The sequence below is a fragment of the Halichoeres trimaculatus genome, unplaced genomic scaffold, assembly GCF_033239565.1.
Source record: "Halichoeres trimaculatus isolate MK-OKI-2021-1 unplaced genomic scaffold, fHalTri1.1 fHalTri1_scaffold_8, whole genome shotgun sequence".
Taxonomy (NCBI): domain Eukaryota; kingdom Metazoa; phylum Chordata; class Actinopteri; order Labriformes; family Labridae; genus Halichoeres; species Halichoeres trimaculatus.
This window is the reverse complement of record NW_027437186.1, coordinates 19,473,191-19,499,371: the sequence shown is the minus strand read 5'-3', so window position 1 is coordinate 19,499,371 and position 26,181 is coordinate 19,473,191. Positions and strand designations below refer to the sequence as shown.

Genomic DNA, 26,181 nt, shown 5'->3' with positions numbered 1-26,181 from the left:
TTGTTAAACATCTGATGGTTTAATGTTTCTACTTGTGGGTGTGATTATATAGAATATCTGGCATGGTGAAAAAACAGGCTGTTTGTTATATTACCATACCAAGAAACATCCGACTGAAAGTGCAGTTTGATTTTTTGAGAAACACTTGCTGTCTTGCTTAGAAGTCAGACTGCCAAGCAGCAAAGAGATGAGCAGTCCTAAAAGCTGAAAGGTGGAACAAAGAAAGAAAATAAATTATATTTAATTTCATCCACTAATTCACTTCATAGCTTGTTTCTCTCTTTTCTTCTATGATACCTTCTTATCAGCTGAGACAGTCCAGCATAAAACCTATTAATCCTCAGCTTGTTGTCTTTACTCATCACTTTACTTTTTTTGCAGAATAGACACGTTTAGTGTTGGTGAACTTGAAATGTTGATGGATGGATCCTGTTACCTTTGAACAGATCCAGGTGTCACTAGTGTTTGTACTAAGCTAGGCTAACTGCCTCCCACTTTGGGATTGTCTTCGTATCTAATGCAAAGATGTAACAGTGGAACCAATCATCTCATCTGATGATCTGTTTGACAACGTCACCACTACACTGCAGTGACGTTGAACATGACAGTCATTATTATGTGACTGGGTTTTAATGTTTGAACATAGGCCCTAACTCAGAACATGACACCACTATCAGCTCAGATTCTGCTGTTCCACGTATGACTAGTGGGCTCCATGAGAAGGCGGGGCTTAAAGAGGGGAGCTGATTGTACATCGCAAACACAACGGACTCCTTAGCTTGACACTTGACAGCTTTTCATGACAGAAACAGGAGTTGAAAATAGTATCTGTTGAGGGTGATTGCTCTGAGCTGTATCTCTGCTCACAGTTTTCAACAAAGAGGATAGATTCAAAGGGACGGAGAGAAATCTGGAGCGACACTCCAGGTTTTTAAGGCATAATGGGCACTAATTTAGACGGTATCTGTGATTGATTGGTCAGTCCTTGCCTGAGACCTGACACTCACTGCTGACTGAGGTCTGAGACTGGGTGGGTTCCTGGTTTAGGAGATAGTTTAGGCACTGTTTGAAATAACATGAAAAGACAGAGGGAGAGAGATGCTGGAGTATCTGAGGATGACTTAAAGCACCGTCTCATTCTGTGAGTAATTCACAGCTCCAGCACCCTTTTGCTGGTAGACTAATTCAGTGAGAAAATAAATAGGTCAAAAATAGTCTTTGGGATATTAGAAGTCGATTATGATGAGTACCACATTTGAACAAAGAAGATGTCAATGGTGGAGCTATGCAAATTATATACACATGCTATACCATAAGTGGCATTACGGACAACAAAGGCCTCAACGCACATTGTAAGCATGCACATATACCATTCCCACAAACACACTCTCTCTCTCTCACACACACACACACACACACACACACACACAAGTAGGTGTAGTGTCTGATTTCTCTTGTAGCTTGAGTCGAGCTGAGCGGGCCTGATATCGGAAGAGAATATAAACAAAATGGCCGCGTGTACATTAAAGGAGAGAAAAAAAACAGAACAAGGAACAATTCAAGTTCTTTGACGCAGAGTCAGTGTACAAAGTATAAAGTACCTGCATATGTGTTACATGACATATAGGTCAGCTATAAAAAAGGCCCCCTGAAAGAGTGCTCTCTCACTATAAACAGAGCATAAAATGGCCACGTGGAGAGCGGAGAAAACTGTCTGCCATGAGGGGGAGCTTATCTTCCCAGGCTGTTCAGAAAATGCACCAACTGTTTTTTTTTTTGGCTTATTTCAGTGTCTGGAATTTGTAGAGAAACCCAGAGAAACCAAGGCAAGAGAGCAAGCAGCCATAACCACTTGTCCCCTCTGTGTACTTCCCCTTCCTTCCTTTTCCCTGTGCTTGCGTTGGGTTTAAGCTTTTTGTCATTTCCTCTGAGAGGTTTTTCCTTGTGTAGCTGCTCAGCTCAGGGCTTTGTGTCGGCCTCCACAGCAACCACACCTGAGCCCTGCCCGATGGCAAGCGTGAAGAGGTGGGTAGAGGCAGAGGCAGGGCGCCACTAGAGACAAGCCCAGCAGAGCTAACCAGCGAGAGCCGAGTCGGCCTCCCCCGCTGCCCTCGCCCCCGTCACAGGAGCAGGGATCTGAGTAGTCACCTTCTGGGTCTGACATGCAGTGGTAGAGCATTGTGTCTGCCAGCCACATGCAGCTGACTCGTTTGATGCACAATCGCACAGGGTCAGGCGCATCCTGGCACCGGCCTCTCCGGTTGTCAGAGATGTAGAAGGCCTCTCCACAGTGCTCACACTGAGCGCGCTCCATCCCGTCCTCCTTCCTCCCCTTTCCTCCATTTGTGGATGGGGATGAGTTTGGGAGGAAGGAGCGAGGCTGGCTGGAGATCACAGAGGAAAAGCCTTGGCGGTAGGGGCCACCATGGCCCTTATTGGCCATTAAGGGTCCAAGGGCGGGATCAGAGTCTGATGGCGACAGGGCAGGTGCCAGTGGGTAGGTGTAGTCATGCTTCTGAGCCTCCGTCTTGGCAAAGTGGACGTAGGACTCATTGTCATCCATTTGGATGAACTTGTCCCGCACAGTAGCGTGGCGATAGTCTTCATAGCCTGTGAGCCAGGAGCGGTCTGACTGACGGCCTTGATGTCGCTCTGTGGTTCGCTCCCAGCTACGCTCCCGTGGGTTGATGCGCACAATTTCCTCATCTTCCTGGAAGGTGACATGACGAGGAAGCCGGGACAATGACTGAGGAGACACAAGCAAATAGTGCATGGTGGAACTTAGCTAACACAGCTCAACAACAATTAATTTGACTAACAAAAACATCTTTTAATTGGAATATCTAATTTCTGGGGAAGCAACCTGTCTGCTAGACCCTTAGTGTCACTGTGTGATAAAACCAGGTGTTCTTTGTCTCACCTGGTCCAGAAAGTAGTGGTCTGACAGCCGATAGGGGTCATGGAGGTCGTGGCGATGTGTCAGGACACACTTGTGTCTCTGCGGAAGTGGGGAGGACTCGAGTGGCTGCAGGGAACTCTCCAGTTTCTGGGAGGAGTTGGACGAACTGTCTGTGGTGTTCTGAGGGGACAAACAAACACAGGATGCAGGTTGAGAGGAGCACTCTGATTGGATGTACCAAACAAATTGTTAGTGTGAGAGGACGACATGATTGGACAAACAAAAACAGGAAGCTGCGGCACAGCTCTGATGGGGAAAACAGGACGTGTGAGCTCTGTTGTTGGAGCCGCTTGATCCCCATTTTGGATCACTGTGTGTGTGAGTTTGTGACTGGATCTGAGAAATGCTATGCAGTAAGAAAATCATTCAATCATCAAAAAATAAATACAGCTTGGATTGTCAGACATTTAATCTTATGCGCAAAATAGCAATATCTAGTAACTTTTTTCACATGGCCAACTGTCTAAACCTAAAAAACAATTCCAAACAAAATGAAGCCTCAAAAAGAAAAAAGTTCAGATATGTTTCTTCCCGATGACTTGAATTATAAATCTGTTCTCCAAAAATACTTGACTTTCAATTATCCACAATCCAGAATTGAGACCTGTTTCAACTGAAGTGCAAACAAAGGAATTGAAGGTAGCACGAACAACACACAGACAGCATCGTGGACCACCACAGGAGAGTTTTGCTTCGTCAGATAAAGGTGTTTGACTTTTAGACGCCAGCAGTCTGCATAGAGTTTTGTAAGATCACCTTTTTTTGGCCTCTCCCCATCCTCTCTGCTCCCTCCCCCTGCCCCCAAACAACCTGTCCTCCTTTCCTCAATCTCACTTTCTGCAAATTCCACGTCTTCTTCTCTCTTTTTCACCGCTCCTCGTATGTTTGTGTGTGTGTGAACAGTATCCTGTCTCCTTTCTGCTAAAGGCTGTCAGGGCTCCACTCCAACTCAAACTTTGGCCAGACACTAGACAGTCAGGCTGCTGCTTGTGTAGCACTAAAGCCTGTGCAGTGCTTGTGCAATGACTCTAGGCTGTAGTGGCTGATGCAGTTGTACATGCTTGTGCATTCAAGTGTCCGCATTGCTTTGCAATATTCCACCTTGTGCCAGTCAGATCACCCCTTTCCAGTTCAACTACATTTTCTGCATGAGAAAGAACTGACTTTAAGTTTTGTAGGTATTGCCACTTGAACAGTGCCTCAGTTTATCATACACTGCCTGACCAAAAAAGTCCCCACCTGGATTTAACTAAGCCAATAGGTACAAGCCTCCTATTGGATAATTACTGCATAGAAGATTATCTTTCAGCTGGCAACAAGTTATTTAACTACAACTGGTGCAATGAGTTGCTTCGCATTTCAACTATGCTAAAAGATATATCAGGTGGTTGTGGAAAAGATGTTAGTCTGTTTGAGAAGGGTCAAATAATTGGCATGCATCAAGCAGATAATTCATCTAAGGAGATTTCAGAAACTATTAAAATTAGATTAAGAACTGTCCAATGCATTATTAAAAACTGGAGGGATAGTGGGAGACCATTGTCTTTGAGGAAGAAATGAAGCTGGAGAAAAAATCCAAAATGATCGTGATCAGGAATCACTTCAACGTTTGGTGAAATCAAATCAAAGAAAAACAAAAGTAGACTCAGGACTATGTTTAATAGTGAAGGTAAGAGCATTTCCACCTGCACAATGCGAAAGGAACACAAGGGATTGGGCTGTGTAGCCTTGAAAAACACATTAATCAGTGAGGCTAACTGGAAACAAGGCGTCAATTTGCTAAGGAGCATAAAGATTGAACTCTGGAGCAACGGAAGAGGGTCACGTGGTCTGATGAGTCCAGATTGACCCTGTTCCAGAGTGATGGGCCATCAGGGTAAGAAGAGAGGCAGATGAAGTGATCACCCATCATGCCTAGTGTCTACTATCCAAGCCTGTGGGGGCAGTGCTGTGATCTGGGGTTGCTGCAGTTGGTCAGGTCTAGGTTCAGCAACAGTCTGTGCTCAAAGAATGAGGCCAGCTGACTGCCTGAATATACTGAACGACCAGGTTACTACATCAGTGGATTTTGGCTTCCCTGATGGCACTGACATACTCCAAGATGACAATACCAGGATTCATCAGGCTCATTGTGAAAGAGTGGTTCAGGGAGCCCGAGACATCATTTTCACACATGGATTGGCCACCACAGAGTCAAGACCTTAACCCCATAGAGAATCTTTGGGATGCACTGGAGAAGGCTTTGTGCAGCAGTCAAACTCTACCATCATCAAAGCAAGATCTTGGTGAAAAATTAATGCAACATTGGATGGAAATAAATCTTGTGAATTTTCAGAAGCTTATCGAAACAATGCCTCAGCGAATGCATGCCATAATCAAAGCTAAAGGTGTTGTGACTGTTTTTTTTTTTTTGGTGACTTTTTTTGGCCAGGCAGTGTATGTTAGTGATACATTGTGAAAACAGAACACACTGACTTCTGCCAAGGAGCACGAGACACAGTTTTGGCTGCACAAAAAAACCTTGTTAAGGTGTTATCAAAGTTAGTAAAATCCATACATTGATGTGTTCACTACAGTGATTAGTGAACCCTGAACCTTACAATGCTGCAAGAGGAAATGTCTCAGATTCAGAACAGTTCAGATTCATCACCTGGGAAAACAAATGTTTCCACACAATTTGAATTAAACCAGGAAAAGAAGAAAAGCCATTAAAGTCTGTGTGGATCATCCATCCTTTTAAAGTTTTGTTAATCAAAAGGTTTTTTTTTTGCATCGAGGAGAAGGGTAACTGTAGCCAACAAAGTATAGTTTCACATATTTCCAACATATTTCTGAGCTGACAAAGGTGCCTGCTCTTTAGAAACTATGGGAATCTGAGATTAAGTGTTTCTGTATCTACTTACCCTTGGGAGCTGGGCTAGAGGAGGGGTAATTTTTTGGGGCTATAAAAAGACACCTGTTGGTGCATCATGGTTGTTTATCTTTATGAAAACCTTCTGTTGGGTACTGGGTGCTTATTTATCTTTAAAAAGATCCAGATATATCCTTGCAATGGTTTGGCTCACAAACTAAAATCTTTGATTGCTGAATTGGTGGCTGGTATGACAAAACTTGCCAGAACTGCACTCGTTGCAGAGTAAACACGGGTCATCATGAGATATCATATCATCCAGGAAATCCTTTAAAACTCAATCAAACTGGAGATCTGGAGCGTGAAAATATGAAATCTAACAAGCCTAAAAACAATGCTATAAATTATTGACCCAGATCTTCTCCGTCCGTCTGTCTGCATGTCTGTCTGCCTGTCTGTCTGTCTGCTAGAGCAATCCCTATTATATCCTGCTCCCCACATGGATACCGCCATGCTGAGAATTTCCCCCAGCTTTCTTACAAAGCCCTCAGAGCAGCCAGCCAAAAATAACATAACATGCTGCTCCACTCCAGGCCCCGCCCCCCTGGAGAAGACATTACCGGGAGAAGGAGGAGCTGATAGGGTTTAAAAACCAGTTCGACTCTGGCCTCCACGGCTGCAACTAATTCAAAACACAGACCAGACTTTCTGCTGAAAGCTCAAACTACACCAGAGGACAGAGAGACTAGAGGGAGTTAGGGGGGAGAGTTTATATTTCTGGACATCCTCTCCTTTTCATTCAGGCCCAAGGCTGGACAAAGGGCATTTCAAGTTATTTTCTGACACAAAACATGTCCTGACTGAAACCTCAGGAGGATTCATCCTTCAACAGGCCTGTCTCGCTCTCCTGGGATGAGCCCAGAATTGCTTCAATAGCTTTTTACTCCGCCTGTTGTGAATGAGCCAAAATAGAGACAGAGAGAGGAGACGTGCTGGGGGCGGAGGGGAGCAGCAGAGGAAGGGCTGGGTTAAGTTTAGGTTTGGGGAACGAGGAATAATTTAGGGAAGTATGTCCATCCTCGCCCTCTCCCCTCTGCAGCCCCCCTGCACCATCCTCCCTCGTCCTCTCTAAAGGCTGTAAATCTGCTGCAGCATTTCCCCCTGTCCACGGCTGCCTGCCTCGCTAACTCCGTCGCCACCGCTAACTTTAGGAAAGGTCAGTCTGAGAGGATCACAAGCAACACAGGACACAATATTGTTTCCAGTACTTACTAAGTCGTACTATTAATTACATTTTATAATTAAAAGTGACAGAAAGGGGAAAAAGCTCTGTTTTAACACTGCGTTGCTCACCTTTCATACACTCACATTTTTGGCACCTGCAAACGCAAAGGTGAGGTTTTGTCGTATGAAGTCAAAAGATAAAGTACAAGCCCAAGAATTAAAGATTAAAAAAAAAGATGCACTGAAAAAAATTATAATCCTTGGCTGTTGTGTCTGTCACTAACTACTTTCAGTAGATATGTTACAGATTTAGCATGTTAAAGTAATAGGTTGGAGTTCTTTCAAAGACTGGACTGCTACACCTGCTTCACCTGGCTGCCAATGTAAGATGTGGAGAAGCTATCCATTTGCACCAAATCACATTATATCATCAAATATAATAGTATTACATTTCATTATGTAATTTAATTATTACCCACTCAGTTGGCATTGTCAACAAATTGGGAACATGGACTTTACTACATTAAACCTACATCCAAGACTTCAGGGGGATATATCTCAATAAACCGATTCTCCCAGTCAGGACTTGACATAAATCATTTTGCTCACCAACCATGACGGTACTCAGATTTGTGAAGATACTAGCCACACAGCATTCTCACCAGCCACGATTAAATGTCAGATTATAATAGTTGACTAGTGTGAGCTGGTGAGCCTTTTTGCGTGGCTTGTCCAATAACCACTAAAGACACTTTCTCAACTCTTCATCACCTTATGACTTAAAGTTGGAGGAGTACGTAGTTTTCTTGCACACTGCAAAAACGGAACCTTATCAAGTGTTTTTGTCTTATTTTCAGTAGAAAATTCATTTTTTAGACTCAATATGAGCCAAATTTACATGACCAATCCAGAAAAATGTCTTGTTTAAAGTTATTTAAGGACAAAATGAGGTCTGAATTTCAAGTAACCAGTAAAAAAATCTGCCAATGGAACAAGAGAAAAGTTACTTGTATTAAGACATTATTCTAGTCTCAAGGAAATTTTCAAGCAATTTTTTGTTGTTCCATTGGCAGATTTTTTAACTGGTTACAAGCGATTCAAACCTCATTTTTGTACTCTGATAACTTGAAACAAGACATTTTTCTGGATTGATAAGTTGAAAGTGGCTCAAATCAAGCATAATAAGACAATTTTTACTTAAAAAAAGACAAAAACACTTGATAAGATTTCAGTTTTTTGCAGTGCATTAAACACTTAATTTCTTGTAATTTGGAGTATTCTTATGCACCAGTTTCCAATCTTTCTCAGACAGATCCTAACAGACACAAAAGGCAGATTCAATTCAATTTTCTTTTACACAAATTAAACACAGGAGATTATTATTATCTGGTGGAAAATATGTGTGTAGGTCTGTGGCTACTGACAGCAACGTTATCTTAATGATGTGCTCGAATGCAAACTCTTTAAGCAGGTATGACTCTTGGTAAATTATTTTTCCAGTCAGCTTCTTCTGATGTGTCAGGGCCATGAAAGCTAGCAAGCTAAGCAAAGTTATCCGACCCTCCAAAAAGAAATATCAAGCTATAACATTTGAAAATAGCTTGCAACGAAAAAATGCTAAGCTTGAAATCAGGAATCTATCTTTTGAACTGATTTTGAAAGGTGTCATACAATGAGCTTGTCTGTGGTTCAACCTGGAATGGACAGTTGAGGCTACATCAGCTAATATGACAGCTTCATCACAAATTGCATCTAACTCAGAGTGTTAAATGCATCAGCTTTCCTGAAAACCTGAAGCTTCTTTTTCAAGAATCACTCTGCTCTTGCACTCTGCTGTAGCCTCCCTCTGCTCCTCCTCATGTGTTTGTATGTGTCTCTGTGGTGGCTGTACACTCCCAGCAGAGCACCTATTAGTCTTGGCCCTCACAGACAGCTTGAGTCAAAGATGAACCACGAGGCACTTCCTCTCGTAAATCACCGGCTCCGCACTAAGCTGGGAAACAGCTGCTAGCTGCTAGTTTGGTGGCGTCTTTTTTTTTTTTACTGGGAGGGTTGATGAGGGTGGGGAGAGTGGGGGCTGTGGGTCACCAGGAGAGAGCGAGGTGGTGGGATACAGGAAGTGACCTTATGAACCTGCCTGCTGCTCCTGGTTTCAGGTTGCAGAGCAGGGGGAGGGGTTCTTCATGCTAACTTAAGGTACAGAGGCCCTGACATGCAACACAAGCAGACATACACTACACCCACTCCATGTACAGTGGCACACATATGTAATAGAGAGGGGACCATGAGGTTGAGCTGAAATACTTTCTGCCAAAGAGTCAAAAAGAGAATTTCTGAATGGCACAGACACAAGACAATTTGCCTGTGCCCAAACACTTCACTCCAAAAGTCCAGTTTATGTGAGTGCTCTGTACCATGCTCTGGCAGGGTAGCACCTCCTTGACAGAAGTGGGCGTCAGCAGTGGCTCATGCACGTGAAGAAGCACAGGAAGAGGCACCATGGACATGGTGCATAATTGATACCACTGTTCTTCTTGACTGTCATTTCAAACAATTGCCGTAAAGACTTCAGGTTGGTGTGATGCTAACATCAACTGAGTAGTTAATTAACAAAACCTTTTGGAGGAAATGAAATGCACCTATGAACCGTAGCTTACAAGCCAGATTCAGCAAAAAGAGATGATATAGGTAGAAAAATTAATCACAAAGTTTGAAGAGTATCAAATCCCAGCCTCCATAAACTGAATCTGCATGTGAATGCAGAATCTGTGAACAAGGACATGTCTTTTAGTTCTGGCAGAGTTCTAAACACTGCTTGTAGTCCAAGTCGTATCATCTGCAAGTGTTTCAGTATGCTTCAATTGTATGCAGGAAAAACAGTTGAAGAGAAGAGCTAATGAAGCACAATGCTTTGGCTCAATCTGGAACTAATCAGCTGTTGTGTGATGTGAAGTTTTATCAACCCCTGGAAGCACTCTTCTGTACTGAAGCAGAGTAACAATCCCAACACAGGACTTGTCTTCTTTGCAACTAATCCATTTTTACCATTAAAGATGCTGGTGCAGCTGAAAACAATGACCAACACAGGGCAAAGAAAGTGTTGGACTGTCCTTGTAAATATAACAAAAACTACATTTGGAAACACTGTGCAAAAAGGAGTACTTTGTACAACGTATAATCTGACAGTGCCTGTCACAGGTCTGCCTTCCAGCACATCCTCAAACAACAAACTCCCTTTTCATCGCTGGTTAAGTTTCTGACTTGAAAAGTTCATACATGGACAGACATGAATGCTTACAGTAAAGACGTCATCGTCACCGAGCTCGCCCTCGTTCTGGAGTGCTGTAGAGGAGGTGGTAGAGCCTGCACAGAGAAGAGAACAGAGACCTCAATTGAGCTTCAGCCACTAGTAGTAAGTTCTGACCCAACAAATGAACCTAGTGAACCCTGACCTCTACGTAACGTGACATGATAGTTGAACATCACACAACGTACCTTCAGCAAGGTCCTCAATGGCTTTTCGAACCCCTCTGTCAAACGCTCTAGCGTCAGCTGGACTCTGAAAGGACAGGCCACACTTCCTGTCCTCCACCTTCCAATGGTGAAATGTGGGCGTTGCTATGGTGTAGACAAGGTCTTTCCTCAGCGGACAGTCCAGGATCACCTGAAGCACATTGCCCAATCAACAAACACAAACACATTTTCGATGTCTTGTTCTTGAGTGACTTAAACATGCTGTTGATGTTTGTGGGTGTTTTACCTGTTTGTCTCGCAGTCGTTCCCCCCTGATCAGGAACTGGGAGCTGCTGAGAGCTGGTATGGGTGCCAGCTCTGGAGGCAAGAGGCGGCATACACCAACCCTGCTCAGAGCTCCTCCGTCCTGTGCCAACCAGCCACCGCTTGAGTCGTCCCGTGTCATCACCACCGCTTTCACACGCACGATGTAGCTGTCACTGCACAAAGAAAGAAAAAGGGTTTTTAAAGAAACGCAAACAATTTGCATTCAATAATTCAGAGACAACATATTACGGCAGAGTCAAATGTTTCACAGAAAATTCAATTTTTTGGTGTGAAAAGAGGAACAGAGCATCTTTAGTGCAATGAACCCTCCTCTTTGTTTCAGCAAACTGTCTTCAAACAAGCCACGAAGTTTGACAAACAGCAAAGAGACATGAATTAGAGAAAATTCAAATTTGGGAGGGAATGAAAATATCAAGTGCTCTTTACTTAAAATGACGATTTATTGGCTAACAAGATCATTCATTGGCAGCATCTCTTTTATGTGATGTGAACAATGCACAAAAATAGAAAAATTGGTCAAAGCAGACGTCAGCCACATCCAACATATACATATGTCCACACTTCAATGCAAACCAGCAGAAGGTGCCAGGTATGGTTTGCTAACAGCTGAAGTCATGCCTGCTGCGTGTCTCTCTGCTTTGCCCTCTGTCATTGCCACAATACCTCGACTCCCCTCATTGACAGGTTGATAAACTCAGGTCTATGAGGTTCCTTTAGCATATAGCTGCGTTTCCACCAAGCAGTCGGGTTCGGTTCAGTACAGTTTAGCACAATTAGGTACAGTTAAGCCCGATCCCGTTTGCGTTTCCACAGCAAACTGCCCTCTCGAGGTAGGTGCGTGTAAGCTGGATGCCGAAAGCCACAGCTGTTAAATAACAGCTGTAGCAGCATGGCACAGTTTACCCCGCAAATAAATTCAACAAAGAAGAAAAACGTGACACAGTAAACAAAGAGCATAGATTGAAGACATGCAGCATTTGTTCCTCTCTGTGATTGGCATGTAGCTCTTTGATACGAAGTGCAATCAAGCTTTGTTTCTGATAAGCCTTTGTGCTGCCAGGAGAAATGCAGCCGCTGTTGCACGGTAAGTGAAGATTCTGTTGACCAATCAGCGGTCTGCAGTGTTGTAGCTCCACCTTCTGAGAGCAGGTTGGTTCAGTCTGGCACCCATACGAAAGGGTCCCAAAAAGTGGGACAGTTTGTCTCGGTTATTTGGGGATCTGTCCCAGGATGAGTCAGTGGAAACGCCACAAAATGTGCACCGTACCGAGACAAACCAAACCGGTCTGCTTGGTGGAAACACGGCTTATGATAAAGACACACCATACATCTATTTCTGATTTAGACAGACAGCAAAGATGTTCACATATTTCATTTTGATTAGTTTGAATAAGCAACTACCTCAGCAGTTATGTTTAGCGGCAGATGATCTCCAAAGTAACTGCCTAATTTCTGACCACATTTTGACAAAAAATTAATTACCATGGCTGTACGCTATATCATAACCATAACCATCAAGTAGAAAAAGACCTTGATCAATCTACTGATGACTAAAAACACATGAAAACAGCTACATTTGTAAAATATGATATTAACATCTAAACTGCACCAATGATGGAAGTGTGCTTGAGAACACCAAACTGTCATTTAATCTTTGTAACAAACATTTCTATGCAATATTTGCAACAACTTGTCGGGCAACAAAAATGACTGCTCCTCAGGCAGAAACTATTTTCCTTTATCATAAAAGGCTCAGTGTGTTAATGCCACAGCAAGTTATCACAGAGCTGGATTCACACAGAGACAGAATGTGTGAGGGCGTCTCAAATCACGACTTTAACTGGTGGTTGATGTGCTGAGGTGGGAGGTGTTGCACCAGGATGAGTTAGTGCACACACACACACACACACACACTTCAATGTAAAAGTTGCCATGTGTTGTGTTCATTTGGTGGCACAAATAAGAATGAAAAAAAGACAATTCAGAAACTAGTCCCTTAATTCACGTTTTATTTTTTAATCAGCCACAAGGAAATTCTCCCACTACCCAAGTGTTTAATGATTCAGGGTTTCCAGCAGGAGTGGGTGTGGGCCTTTTCACTAATGTCAACAGAATGAGTTCAAGATTGTTAAGACTTGAATTAAGTTTTTGCACACAACATGTCACACATTTAGGAAAATGGTGCCATTGTTCAGGGTGACACGCACAAATTAAAGTGATGAAGAAAAGATGAGTCAAATTTGGGTTTATTGTTTTCCTTGAGCAACTTTGTGAAAATGTCTCATAATAGACCATCCAGTGGCCTAGCAAAGTTATATGATGAAATAGTTTTTTGGTTTTATTGCTGCCAGGGCCCTTATCTTAAACACACTTAAAAAAAAAGTTTTTAAAAATGTGAAGATTTCTAAAAATGTTCTATAGATTCTATAAATAAATGGTCAAATGAATTCGAAGAAAACAGCAACTGAACAATTTGAGGTAGCTTAAAGTTCTTAATTGAGGGAACTATCTAACAACTCCCTAGTTATTTAGAGAAAGTGTAAAAAATGTAAATGTAAAGTGATCCCAGCTGATATTTAGTTTATTTCTCTTCCTTTATTTTTTCTATTACACTGTATGAACTAGCAAGAAATGAATAAAAACGATTTTAAAGGAAATTATTCAGCAGTTAGGACTATAATGAAATGCACGATTACTTCATAGACTGTATAAAACATGGATGTAGTCTCGCTGATGTCACCTATCTGTTTCTGAAACGAAAATTGAAGGGCATCGGCTATAGCGGCCATATTGGTAGTGGCAAGGGCTTCGCGTACAGCCCGTACAGCCATAGGGCGTCTGTCGGTCACGTGACCCTCAGCTGTGCCTCTTATTGGAGGATCTTAATATCCTCTGAATGGCCAAGTTAGAAAAAATTCACCCCCCGTACAGTGGGTGTCGATAGTAAAATTAGCGATTCAGACAGGAGACGTTTTATGAACCAGGCTGTGAATAGGTTAATTTCTGCTTTGAAAATGGCTTTTTTTGGCTTGGTGTGTATGTGACTTCTGGTACTTCCAGAGCCAGTCTCGAGAGAACACACAAGAAACAGCAGATTTTAGCACTTCTGCATTGTCTCATATTCTTAAACTGGAGGTTGCTTCTTGGATTACTTGCAACACTTTGAAAAAAAAACATGAACAAAAAGCAGTTGGTTGGAGCCTTGATTAGAGATACATCACACAAACTAACAGATAGTTCAGCCTCAGTTTAGTCTATACACCAGCACTAAACAATACTGAACAATAACTGTCTGCAGTCAATAGAAATGTCAGTTTCATAACATGAGACAATACAATCGAGTCTGACTGTTAAAATACATGGCATTCTCAAGCATTAGCATGACAGGCCACCACCCTCACAGGGACACAATGACCACGGTCACAATCCTCATGAATGATCTGACAACAACAGGATGTACCTCTGTGTATTCTATCCATGCTGCACTTGTGTGTTTGTTTGTGTGTGTGTGTGTGTGTTTGTGTGTGTGTGTGTGTGTGTGTGTGTGTGTGTGTGTGTGTGTGTGTGTGTGTGTGAATGCATGAATGCGTGTGTTTGGTGGGATACAGGAGTGAAAGAGAAACACAGAAAGAGAAAACAAGGAGGGTTGAATGAGAGAGGTGTTGTAATAAAATTAGCTCCCAGATTGTCCCCGAGATCTGAAGCACGCACGCGCACATACGCACGTGCGCACACACACACACACACACACACACGCACACACAGAACACACAAATCTACACAAGCACACACAGGTGGCAAAACTGGTTCACCAGCTCCCGCCCACACACATTCATAAAAGTGACTGAATGACAGACCGACTGACTGGGTGACAGCAGACAAACAGAAAAGCAACTACAGATTGGAACACAAGGGTGCAAATGCATACATAAATAGATAAATGCATATCTGAATCTACTTAGATTAAGTGGAATTCTACATTTAGACATCTGCACTTTGCTGCGTTAACTCTTTCCACAAAAGTCCAAGTCAGAACCAACACAAGTTGAAACCTACATTTGTTCTGAATTTGAAATGTTTTCCAATATATAAAAGACATAAGATTAATTGTCTTCATCTCTATTTGCTGCCACTAACAGAGTAAAGCTGAAATGTTACAGTCATTTATATCATTCCATATCACAATGGGCAGAGGCAAGTAAGTTATTCAGGTTCCACTTCGCCACGTGGAAAACTTGAATGGCAACAAAGGAAACAAATTCAAAACAGAGGCGTCAATGAGCTATTTATATTTCTATGTTTGTTTTTTTCAAATAGGGCAAGGTGTTCAATTCAGCTGACTTAATTCTAGATGCTGTAATGATATAGCCTTTGAGATAGGATGACAGCTAGGATTCTGGCTGTGCAGACACTGAGATAACTATGAGGCAAATGACGTTGCTGCTTTTTCAAACAGCTCACTGGGTGCTTGTTTGTAGGTGTTGTATATGGCTGCTGCTGATGAATATGAGGTTTGCTAACAGCGTTTACCAAGCTAACTGATTGTGCAGTTGTTAGCTAAGGGCTTCCTGCTCCTCGCTACTGGCTTTTTAAAGTAACTCATGATTTTTTAGGCTTGAACATCTGCTGTGATGATGTTTACTAGGTTTGCTAACATTAACTAGTATTTGGTCACTGGCTACAACTTTGTGATACTACTGCAACTACAGTTCAACGAGAGGGCATTGCTGTGTGTTGAGTGAAATGAAAGTGCATAGAGTTTTTCTTTTATCAAGGTTGTTGCACATGTACTGAAGGATAGAGTAAGTTAACTGGTCAACTAAATGATAATTTTTATAATAATAATGAAATCCACTTTTTATTGTACTCCCTACCAATTAAATCTTTGCTTTGCAACTAGAGTGACAAACTGCAGAATTGTTTACTTTTAACTGCAAACCAACTATTGATTTTCTATCTGTGAAACAGCGCATACAAACCATTGATGCATGGTGTGGGAGAAAAAACAAACAAAGCATAACATCTTTGCAACACAACTCTCACAACAACTTGTAACCTGTTACTTGTAAAAACCCACAAATCCAGTCAAACCACACACAAAAAGAGCAAATTCTGTGCAGTTTAAGGAAGTGAAAGATGATATATATGATTCCATTGGCTCTCTGAGATGAACTTGTCACATTTTGGGATGTCTTATGACCTATCTTCAGAGCTCCGTCTGCCAACAGGCCCTGTAATCTGTGGTTGGAACACACAGACAGCTACAACCCGCAGCAACGCACTACTTTAATACACTTGGGAGTGACCACACATGCTGGCATAAATAAACACAGACACACATGCATTTGGGAAATCTAAATCTATCTGCACAAATGTAACACGAGGTACCGATTCCAAAAACGGACCATGACGCCCACTTTAAGAAAAGGTTGTTGATGCAATATCATAACCACGTGTTTCAGCACAATCCGCAACTTACACTCGGTACATACTATACTTTTTGAAAAGTGGATGTCTATAATTTTAACTGAAAGGAGTATTTCATGTGGTTCATAAGATTTAAGTAGACTGCTTACACTGTGTTATGTGTAGAGCTACAAGCAATTTTCCAAGTCTTGCATGGCGTGTGTGAGGATGAAAAGTCAAAGTTGAGTGATGACTCAGTTCAGAGGCAAGATTGGAGGATGCATTAACACAGTACTGATAAGGACATGGCAAACAATTTATGAATCACATCCTTTTATAATTTAATATGAGTTATTGCCATCAGGTCAAAGGTGCTGGGTGTGTCTTTGCTTATACCTCTAAAAGCAGGCAATAATATAATCTTGTTACCATGCAGTCAAACTTCTTGCATAATATTTTTTAACAAAACCACACTACAGCCTGTGGACGGATATGTCAAGTCTCTTTCTTTAACATGTGTACCAGCCACATTTCTGGTTTACTTCCCTCTGCCAACTTCACAAGCTCTTCTAGCTGATGTAGGGTGGATCTGTTAGTTGTTGTAGCAATATGCTGACATTGAGTACAACTTCTAGAATGAAAAATGGTGTGGGAATCACTTTAAACCAAATTCAGTTATATGCCATGTGACTATATATATATATATATATATATATATATATATATATATATATATATATATATATATATATATATATATATATATATATATATATATATATAACACTGTGTTTTTAAACTTCCACTCTACGAGGCTCATTTCTATATCTTTCCCACACTTTGTACAACAGTCTGTGTAATGAGGAAATGAGCTGAAGGTGGAGCACACACCTGAAGATTTCCTGCCAAGTCACATAATTGACAGTCAATGAACTATTTACGTTTGTTAAACTCATTTGCCTTCAAGCCATTTTAGCTTCCATTTTCTGTCCATGTTTGCCATCAAAACACCACAAAATTATAGCTTGTATGTTTTTAGAGCTTGTACTCTGAGAAGTAACAGAAGCAGAGTTAGCTAGCAGCTGCAAATACCTGAGGAGGTCTGTGAGTAACAATATTGCCATAAAACAGTGAAGGGGGCTGGGGAACAGGCTGGTTATCAGGCCTGGAATCCAGCTCATGTGTGGGAGATAAAAGGGCCAGTGAGGGCACACCAGCCATGTGTGATAAGGGCGGCTATACTTCCTGTGATAAGGACGGGCTGGCCGCGCCTCAACCCGATCGACAAATCCACACATACACACACCCATACAGAGTTTATCTGTGTATGGGTGTTAAGCTTGAGTTTTCATTCACAGACTGAATGAAAACTCAAGCTGAACATTATTTTGGTTACATTTTTTTAATCCATGTCATGACTTTGAACTTTTACAGCAACTCCATTTCTGGATTTCAGTGTAAATCTAATTCCTCTGGACTTTTGAACTGCTTTCATTGAGAGTCTTCAGCATTTGCAAGATTTATCTTTGAGCTTTACTTCATTTTTCAAGGTATATTGTAGTAAACAATAATAACATCAAAAAGTTGCTTTGCTTTAAACTCCTGGGAGGAACTTTTAGTGTCAGGACAGAGGATAGAGCAGGAAACAGGGCAAGAGTGGGGAGTGATATGCAGGAAAGAGGCCGCAGGCTGGATTCGAACCTGGGCCACCTGTGCGAGGGCGAACCTCATGGAGCGCAATCTTAACCACTAGGCCATCTGCACTCCAACCATAATGTTTTTAACAGTAAACCTCACACAGCAACATCTTGATCAACTCATCAATTTTCTTTTGCTGAGGCATTTGTGAAGCTGTACCAGCATACTGTTGTTTGCTGCTTTGTCTTACACCTACCGCATAGGAGAAGTTAAAAAAGTACTTTAGAAAGTTTTATGATGTTTATTTTCCTTTAGCACATCATACAAGAGACATCTACGTTACTTTCAGTTTGTTTCATATCTTACTTAAAAACTCATTGCAGGAGCTTTGTTGGTACAAATCTTATAGTATTATTGACCAGTGGATTTGGAGTTTGGGAAAAAAGTTAAAAAAAAAAAACAAAAAACTATATGAATAATTATGTTTTAAAGGTCTCTGTTTTTTTAAAATTAAATCAAATGCAACATGAAGATTTAAGATTTTAAATTTAAATGTTGCTCTCATTCATATGTCAGCCTTAACTAAGCTAACAGTGTGAATGTCATTGAGGGAAAGAGGAACACACTGACAGACAGAGAAAGAGAGGGGGGAGAGAAAGAGAGTGGTGTGGTGAAGTGAGTTCATTCACAACTATTGACCGTGGAGGCTCCTTAGGGGAAGTTTGATCGGCTTCCTGTCAATCAGCTGTAGTTATATGGAGTGCTCACATGTCTGGGCAGCACAGGGCTCATTCTGCTGCTGCGAGTGAGTGTGACTGTGTCAGCTGACCTGACAGAGAGGTCTCTATACACACAGGAACGTTAATGGATAACATCCCATATCCGACTGGCCAATCAGAATTTAACTTGACACCTTTGCACAACTACTAATATCTGTGGAAGGGAAATAGCTTCACAGCTGTGGATCATTCAAAATGGATTAGGAATGATGCTTTAGTGAGGTTATGCTCTTCAGTTACATACGGAAACTAATACATGTTTGTAGTGCAGCTCAAAAGACTTGTGAATACTGGATAATATGGTAACTTAGTGCATTTAATCATGGCCATATTTTGTTACAACCCCCAACAATCCTATTCAACAAAATGCTGAAGTAGTCAGAGTATGCAGTTACCCACTAATGTGACTGCAGCTGCTGTGTTTGTATTAACTTTGAAACCATACTGGAAAATAAGCTGATTGGCTCTAAACCTCTTAAAAGCCAACCAAAGCCCTCTTTAATTCTTCATATCCTCTTGTACTCCGTAAAGCTTATCGCTTTGGGTCAAATGTAAGCTATCAGACATCCGTCAAAACGTCAACCTTGGTGTGTTTGATCAGGTTGTATTCATTTACATAAACTGTCAGGTGTCAGTGGTTTATCTTGTAATTGGACGGCCTGTGGACAAGCTCCGGGGCAGCAAACCAACTGAAAATGATTTGCATAATGCACACTAGAAAGTCTGTTCTCTGAGGGCTTTCCTACTCTAAATATGCTGGTATATTTACCACTACACATGACGGTCTGCACTGTTTCCTGATACTATTTGTGGTTAGTTTTAAATAGCCTCTAGTCTTTTCCTAATATGTGTCGGAGGGATAATTTTTATTCACTGTTGGCGAGAAACATCCAGTTTCCACTGTTTGAAAAAGACTTAAGAAAGAAGAATTCAAACTTTTTAAAAACAATAAGAGTGTCCTAACTTCACCAGGAGTCGACGGCCAATAACTTGCGCATTGCAGAAATGCACTTTTTGTTAGGAACAGCAAAGTAGACAGACACTCCAAGGCAGACCATCACACAATTATTGTACCCTAGTAAACAACCTTTTTTTCTTTAGATACCACACTTGGAGAACAGTCTGTGGAGCTTCTGTAACATCAAAATTTGAACTCTTCAGAAAAGTGAAAGTTCACAGAGTTCATCAGCTGGAGGGCTGAATGGAATTTGAGTCATCAATAGTGCATCGAGTGGACTGTTGTGCACAGTGGGGAAAAAAAATGGGTAGAGTGAATGAAAACTCAAGCTATTATAATCTTGGTCATCTAGTCATCTGATGAGCAGAGATTGGTTCAAGAAAAAATAAAAAGGCCAACAGTCTGGGTCCATTGTTTGGTCTCCAGATATAAACAGCCCAGGCCATTATATAAAGGCCTTGGATTGCGGCCAGTGATGAGCTGCTCTGTAAAACACAGGAAATACTGTGAACAAGGATTTGTCCCACATGATGCCTGTGTGGAGGGGGATTGCAGAGAGAGAAAAATGCAGATGAGTTCATTTGTGGACATGGGGTTGGTGTCACTCTTTTGATTCACATTATTATTTCTATTAAATATGAGTTTATTAACTATTGCTGCATTGTTTTTGCCTGAAAGGTGTTGAATAGTTATTTTTCTATTTCATTTTTCCATATGTACTCTTCTCGTCTTTCACCTTTGAGATTAGCAATAATTACACTGAAAGTAAACAGCACATTTCCTTCCATCCTGTGAGAAGTTACACATACGTCACCTTCTAGCAGTAAATGCAAATACTCCATACTTTCAACACTTATAAGCAGGCAAACAAGCCACAAATATGGTTTGACTGCAAAAACCTATTCATAAGTCCAAACCATCAACAGGAAACATTAAGTTTCATGATAAATTTCTCTGAATAGTGTAAGAAGAGATAAATTTATGCACTACAAGCAGTCTCAAAAGACATAAGGAAGGAAGGAAAGGAAATGCAGCCTTTTCCCCTATTGTGATCAACTTTAACCAACACATGAGCAGCTGACAGATAAATATACAACACCTTGAATCCCTTTTCTAAATTAGGCACGTTTGGTGATTAATTTTTCTATTGTCCCCAAATTCCTGTTAAGTTTTGTCTCAGTGTCAAAAAGAGCAAAGTGGTCTTATTCAGGGAGCATGAAAACCTGCAAACTCCATGTTGCTGTCTTTGCCAGCTGATGACTACTTTTTGTTCGTGGATGGATTATATTTCGTTGCTTAGTTGACCTTAGCTGAATGTCATCGGGCATCTCCTGTCCAATACTGACTGTGCACATGCTGACCCTGCAACAGCCCACACCAGATCAATTCAGGCTCTGCTGGGGCTCTGACTCTACAGGGTTTATGTGTGCATTGTAGAGCGGAAAAAAAAGAAGGTAATGGAGCTCCGCAGATGAAGAGTTGAGACACTCACTCTCCAAATAAAGGACATAGCTTCAGTTTAGATAAAACAGCTTAAATAAGACCCTAAAAATATTCTTGCACCAGTAATATCTGATAATGCTGGCACATTAGTTTTCTGTGCCTCAACCACCACGACATGTATCGGCAGAGAAGAAGGCCACAGTTGCTGAACTTCTAACATACAATTAACCACTCTAGAAGTGAAAGAGTGAGATATCTAACATGTGACACTGGCCACATAATCTGCTGCACCCTTTTGGATCTCACAAAAAAGTATAAAGGTGTGTCTTATATTTCCTGACCCTGCCTTCAGCCCATAAAAGGCTTTTATTTCTGATTATAAAACCACAACACACAAACTAGGAGATAAGAGCACACTGATTCAATCTGTTCCGGTAATAACATTATAAAGGCTGTTTTATGAAGCATCAGAGTAACAAAGCTGAAGTTTGCTGTTTGCTAAAGTAATTATTACTAGTGACATGAAACTGACCATAGATTGTTGTCGGTAACATGGGCTTTTACCATTAAAGTACATAACTATTTCCCAAAAGTACTCTTTTTTTATTTTTATTTTTTATTTTTTACTTGACCATATTATTCCAATTGATATTTGGTCAAACTTTGTAGCTTGAGCCAGAAGGTGGTGGGCAGTGATACCCGTTACCTTTAATACAAACATGTTCTGATTAGGGATGGGTACCGAATTAGGTACTTTTACAGGTACCGACCGAATCCTGTCAAAAGTACCGGGTATCGATTCATGTAAAATCAAAAGGTACCATGTTTAGGTACCTAAATGCATCCTTGTGACAGTGAGGGAGTGAAAGAGTAGGTTATTTTCCATGCTGGACATGAACACAGCATTGCAAGGTTATATATTGAAGGATAAATATGCCAAATTTAAAAGAATGTATACTTTATTGTTAAACAAACTGATATATTTTACCACATAAACACAAAGAAAGTACCGAAAATTGGTACCGTTGAGTACCGATACTGATTTCCAGGTACCGGGCATTGGTACCGTATTGTGTCAAATGTGAAAGGTACCCATCCCTAGTTCTGATTCAAACAGACAGACCATAGCCACAAATGTGCAACAAAACAAACAAGGTTAATCAACATCTGCATACATGCCCAATTTTAGCATCAGCAGTAGGCTAAATCAAGTCTGCTGAAACAGAAGTGACCATAAAGCTAAAACATTAGCAAAGAGTTTAGGTTTACGTTGGCTAGTTTGCACGCATATGTAACGTCTTTAACCAAAATCCCTGATTAATACATTTTTGGTAGACCTACACTGTGGTTGTTAGAGTATTTACATCTGGTCAAGACAACACCATGAACACTGTGACCCGGAAGTAAGAGACAGTTAAATTTTTAAGGTTCATAGAAACAAATGACTCAGTAGGGGCTATGAATATAATTAGTTTCCTGTGTGACGTTTCAGAAGGATATAGACTACAAAGGTTAAAATATGCATCATTCTAGCCCCAGTAGCCTAGCGGCGTCAGCTAGCTCTAGGTTATGTCTCACGTAATCTAAGCATCAGGCCTCTGTATTGCTAAACCTGCTTTGTGGATAGCATTCTCCGTGTCTCTCCACAGAACTAGAGACAACTCTGACAAGTATCTATTTGTTGGCCTCTCAGTGGTGAGAGCGGTCAGCAGGCATGAATGGGGACGCGCTGAAGGTTAGAGGGCTTTTATGAATGGGCCGGCGTCACGCCACAGCAGCGCAAACATCCCCTACGGTGCCCTTCGCCCTTCCACCCCCGTCGACAGAGATCTACAAGGCAGGCATACCAGCCGTGCACGATCCCGTGTCGTCTGACAGCGACGGAGAAGTCATCGATACAGACTAACAGTGTTGTAAAATCTCTGCCTAGGAGCCAGTGTTTTAAACTGCTGTTGTGTAGTCTGGCTGAGCTCATATGTGTGCACATTTCCATTTAAGAGTTAGAGTCTGGCATTGCCTCGTCTGCATATAGAAATGAATAATTATAATCTCTACGTGGTCAATTCGGGTTAGATTTAAATTAAAGCGCTCACCCACCTGCTCCGGTCTAAACGCGTTTAGACGCGGTTCTTACTCGGTATAGCTTATTTTAAGCTTCAGCGTGCCTATAGGCCTGTGGGTGCCGTGTAAACAGGTTTGTGGGCCTACACGTTGAAGGACGGCTCTATTTTAGCTACATTTTCGCAAGGCGCTACGGAACTACGCACTTAATCAAATGTCGCACAGGAACAAGCAGACACACAGTTGTACAGTTCGGTTCAAAGAGAGGCAGACGCGTATTTTTTCAGAGCAAGTCGTCGTTTACAGTCAGTATTTTTTATGAATGGAGCGCGGTAGGCTATGCAAATGAGGGCGATTGAGAAAGAGATGGCGGATGAGGCATATCGGATATCTCATATCCTGTGAGACTTCCCCCTTCGGTTGGAAGCAAACATACAGATGTGGCCAAATAACGAGGCCAAATTGCCTTTGTAAACGCCGTTGGCTTTTTCTTTTTTTTTTTCGCTGAACAATGCACAAACAAGAGGTGCGTGAGCTCTCTGCTGTTTGTGTGTTTATAGAAGGTGTAACTTCGGGGCGTGTTTGAGTTTCTAAGTTACGCTGCAACAGGGCCTGCTCTCTCGCTTCAGATCCTTTCAGAAAATGTTTCCGATCCACCCACGCTTATTCCCCTCCTCCTCCTCCTACTCCCCTGCTTTCTCCCTAGCCTTCTAAAGACTAGTCCACACCAAGGTGGGGGCCCTAAAATCCCTGTTCAACACGACTGTCAATGCATTATCCCAGAGCAGTATCAAGCACCAAATCCAATCAAGCAGATTGAATATAATTTAATGCAAAATATACATTACAATGCTTTTTACAAGGGATGTTAAAGGCTGCACATTCCACCAAGTTGCCCTAATCATCTCCAACTTGTAAGCACTTGGAAGGGTGAAAGAAAGAAAGAGAAATCTGTAAGCCACAGTACTTACTCGTTTGGGTGTGTTTCTTCTATCATTTTCTCGTTTCACCTCAGGTAATGTACCACGGCGGTTGCATACTTTTCGCTCGTCATTCTTTCACCGCGGCTCCTCAGATTCTGTCTCCGATTCCGCATAAATCCCCCCTGCGCCTTTGTGCGAGTCTTGGCTCTTTGGCTTGCCTTAGACAGGCTGGGTCTCCGTCTCGTTTCCCTCACTTTTGACCGCTTTTACCGACTGAGCCACCCAGGTTCTGCTGGATCGCAAATATCCCTTTCCCCCAAACTTTAACAGTCCATCGCCTGTAGTAGGTAACGTAGCCTATACCGACAGTTAGTGGCCGAATCCAGCTCTCCTCTTCGCCTCTCCCCCTCCCCAAACACACTCACGCACGCACACACACGGACACAAGGCACACACTCCGTTTTTAAGTCCTCAGGCTCATGTTTTGACCGACGACTCCGGTTCCAGTTGTGCGTAAAAAGCGCGTCGTCGCTGTTGTTACCGTGGGGTGGCCCCGCTAGAGCCCCATCTCTCTCTACTCCATGTTGGATTGCAGGCAGCCGAGCTGCTTCAACGACGCCGGGGGAGGGAGGGAGGGAGAGGGGGTGGAGAGGGAGAGAGAGAGGGGGAGGAGAGGGAGGGGTGCAGGGCGGAAGCGGTGACGTCGGTCTACATTTTGGTGGAGGGCCCGCGATAGTTGTGAGTCGTAGGGACCCTTGATAAACGACCCCCTCCTGTCTTTCTCTCCGGATCCTTGATTTCCAATCCGGACATGCCACCTTTTGTCCCGAATGCAAATCCTTGAACTTCTAGTTGTTATTTCAAAGATAGGCTATATTTATATTTTTAGAATAAAAAAAAAAAAAAAATGAGCCTAACACAACTAGGCGCAATGTAAACTGTAACCAAGCGCTCAATACATTTTAATAAAGTACACCAGATGCAACAGTAGCTCTATTTTTCAGAAACGGTCAATGCAATATCTTCTGTGTTAGAATATTAGATCAATGGAGGCATTTTGCAGAATTTATGAAAAAGATGTTTATCTCCAGATTCGTGTCTGATGAAACAGAAAAGGCTAAGGGCTTTTTCTGGATAATCTTGTTAACTTCTCGCTAATCTGTCTCCGGTAATCCATATCAACTGTAAGTAAACTCTCATTACTATCAGAGGGGGGAACATGTTGAGCCCTTTAACACCGATTGATCCCCCAAAGTGCTATGAATTCGGATTAATAAACCACCTTTGTCTTTGTTTTGTGTTTCCAGATTTGTGTTCCTGCCTTCAACAGATGCCAGCATTGTTTTTAACCTCATGCCTGACCGAGAAATCAACACATGGTTTAAACTGTGATAATATAGCGCCATCTGGTGGTGTGCGCGCTTTGTGCTTTTTGTCGATTAAAGTAATGCAACGAAAAAAATTATAATGATTTTTGATAATTGGTTGTTTCATGGCACGCTTTCCTCATGGTCCGGTGATAACAGTTTAACAACCCCCGGGATGTTAAAGACATGAAGACATGCAAGTGCACATTGTAGTCTGTCTGCCAAGAGCAAACTCAGAGTATCACAGGCCATTTAAGATGAACTTCATGTTATCTTTTAGTTTTTTTTTGTTTGTTGTTTTTTTTTTGTTTTAAATCACAACCTGATAGACAATCTGAAATTCTACCAGGCTGCTGGTTGCAGGGGGAATTTATTTCAAATTAGTACATTTATTAAAAAATCTTTTTCATATATTCCAGTCTGTAAATAAGGTCATAAAGTAACAAAATACTGTACACATTGTCAGGGCATACTGGCTTGTGCTGCATCTTCATTTGATTGTATTTATTATCAAGTTCTCTGAGTGCCCTCGTAACTTTAAATCATGGTTCCAGGTTCTCACAAACACATCTGCTTGCCAAGAAACTTTAAATCATCAAGTACATGAAACCAATATTGGCATCTTTGATGGCTGCAAAAACAGACTGATGCTTACATAAACAATTTTATTTTTTTTATGTATAGAAGTTTGGGACATCCACATGTTGTTTGCATCACTTTAAAAATAGCAGTCAACAATGGCAAAACTTGTTGAGCATGTCCAAACTTGTG

General features: G+C 41.7%; 1 protein-coding gene across 1 annotated transcript; it reads right to left on the bottom strand.

Moving 5' to 3' along the window:
* Nucleotides 1-1,820: 1,820 nt before the first annotated feature.
* On the bottom strand, nt 1,821-24,684 carry LOC141795340 (sprouty-related, EVH1 domain-containing protein 2-like). Its single transcript, XM_074676183.1, has 6 exons — nt 24,092-24,684; nt 10,795-10,987; nt 10,530-10,698; nt 10,333-10,397; nt 2,921-3,079; nt 1,821-2,746 (listed from the first exon to the last, which is right to left on the bottom strand). Exons 1-6 carry the CDS (start codon nt 24,115-24,117, stop codon nt 1,955-1,957), a joined length of 1,404 nt encoding a protein of 467 aa, XP_074532284.1. The 5' UTR covers nt 24,118-24,684; the 3' UTR covers nt 1,821-1,954.
* Nucleotides 24,685-26,181: the final 1,497 nt, after the last annotated feature.

What these genes read in the sequence shown, in the direction of transcription:
- LOC141795340 (XM_074676183.1), bottom strand. Translation starts at nt 24,117, where the DNA reads ATGATAGAAGAAACACACCCAAACGA. An exon ending in GAAGAAACACACCCAAACGA is followed by an intron (nt 10,988 to 24,091) that starts GTAAGTACTGTG and finishes TTCTTTGTGCAG; the next exon opens with TGACAGCTACATCGTGCGTG. An exon ending in GTGACGATGACGTCTTTACT is followed by an intron (nt 3,080 to 10,332) that starts GTAAGCATTCAT and finishes TTGTCCCCTCAG; the next exon opens with AACACCACAGACAGTTCGTC.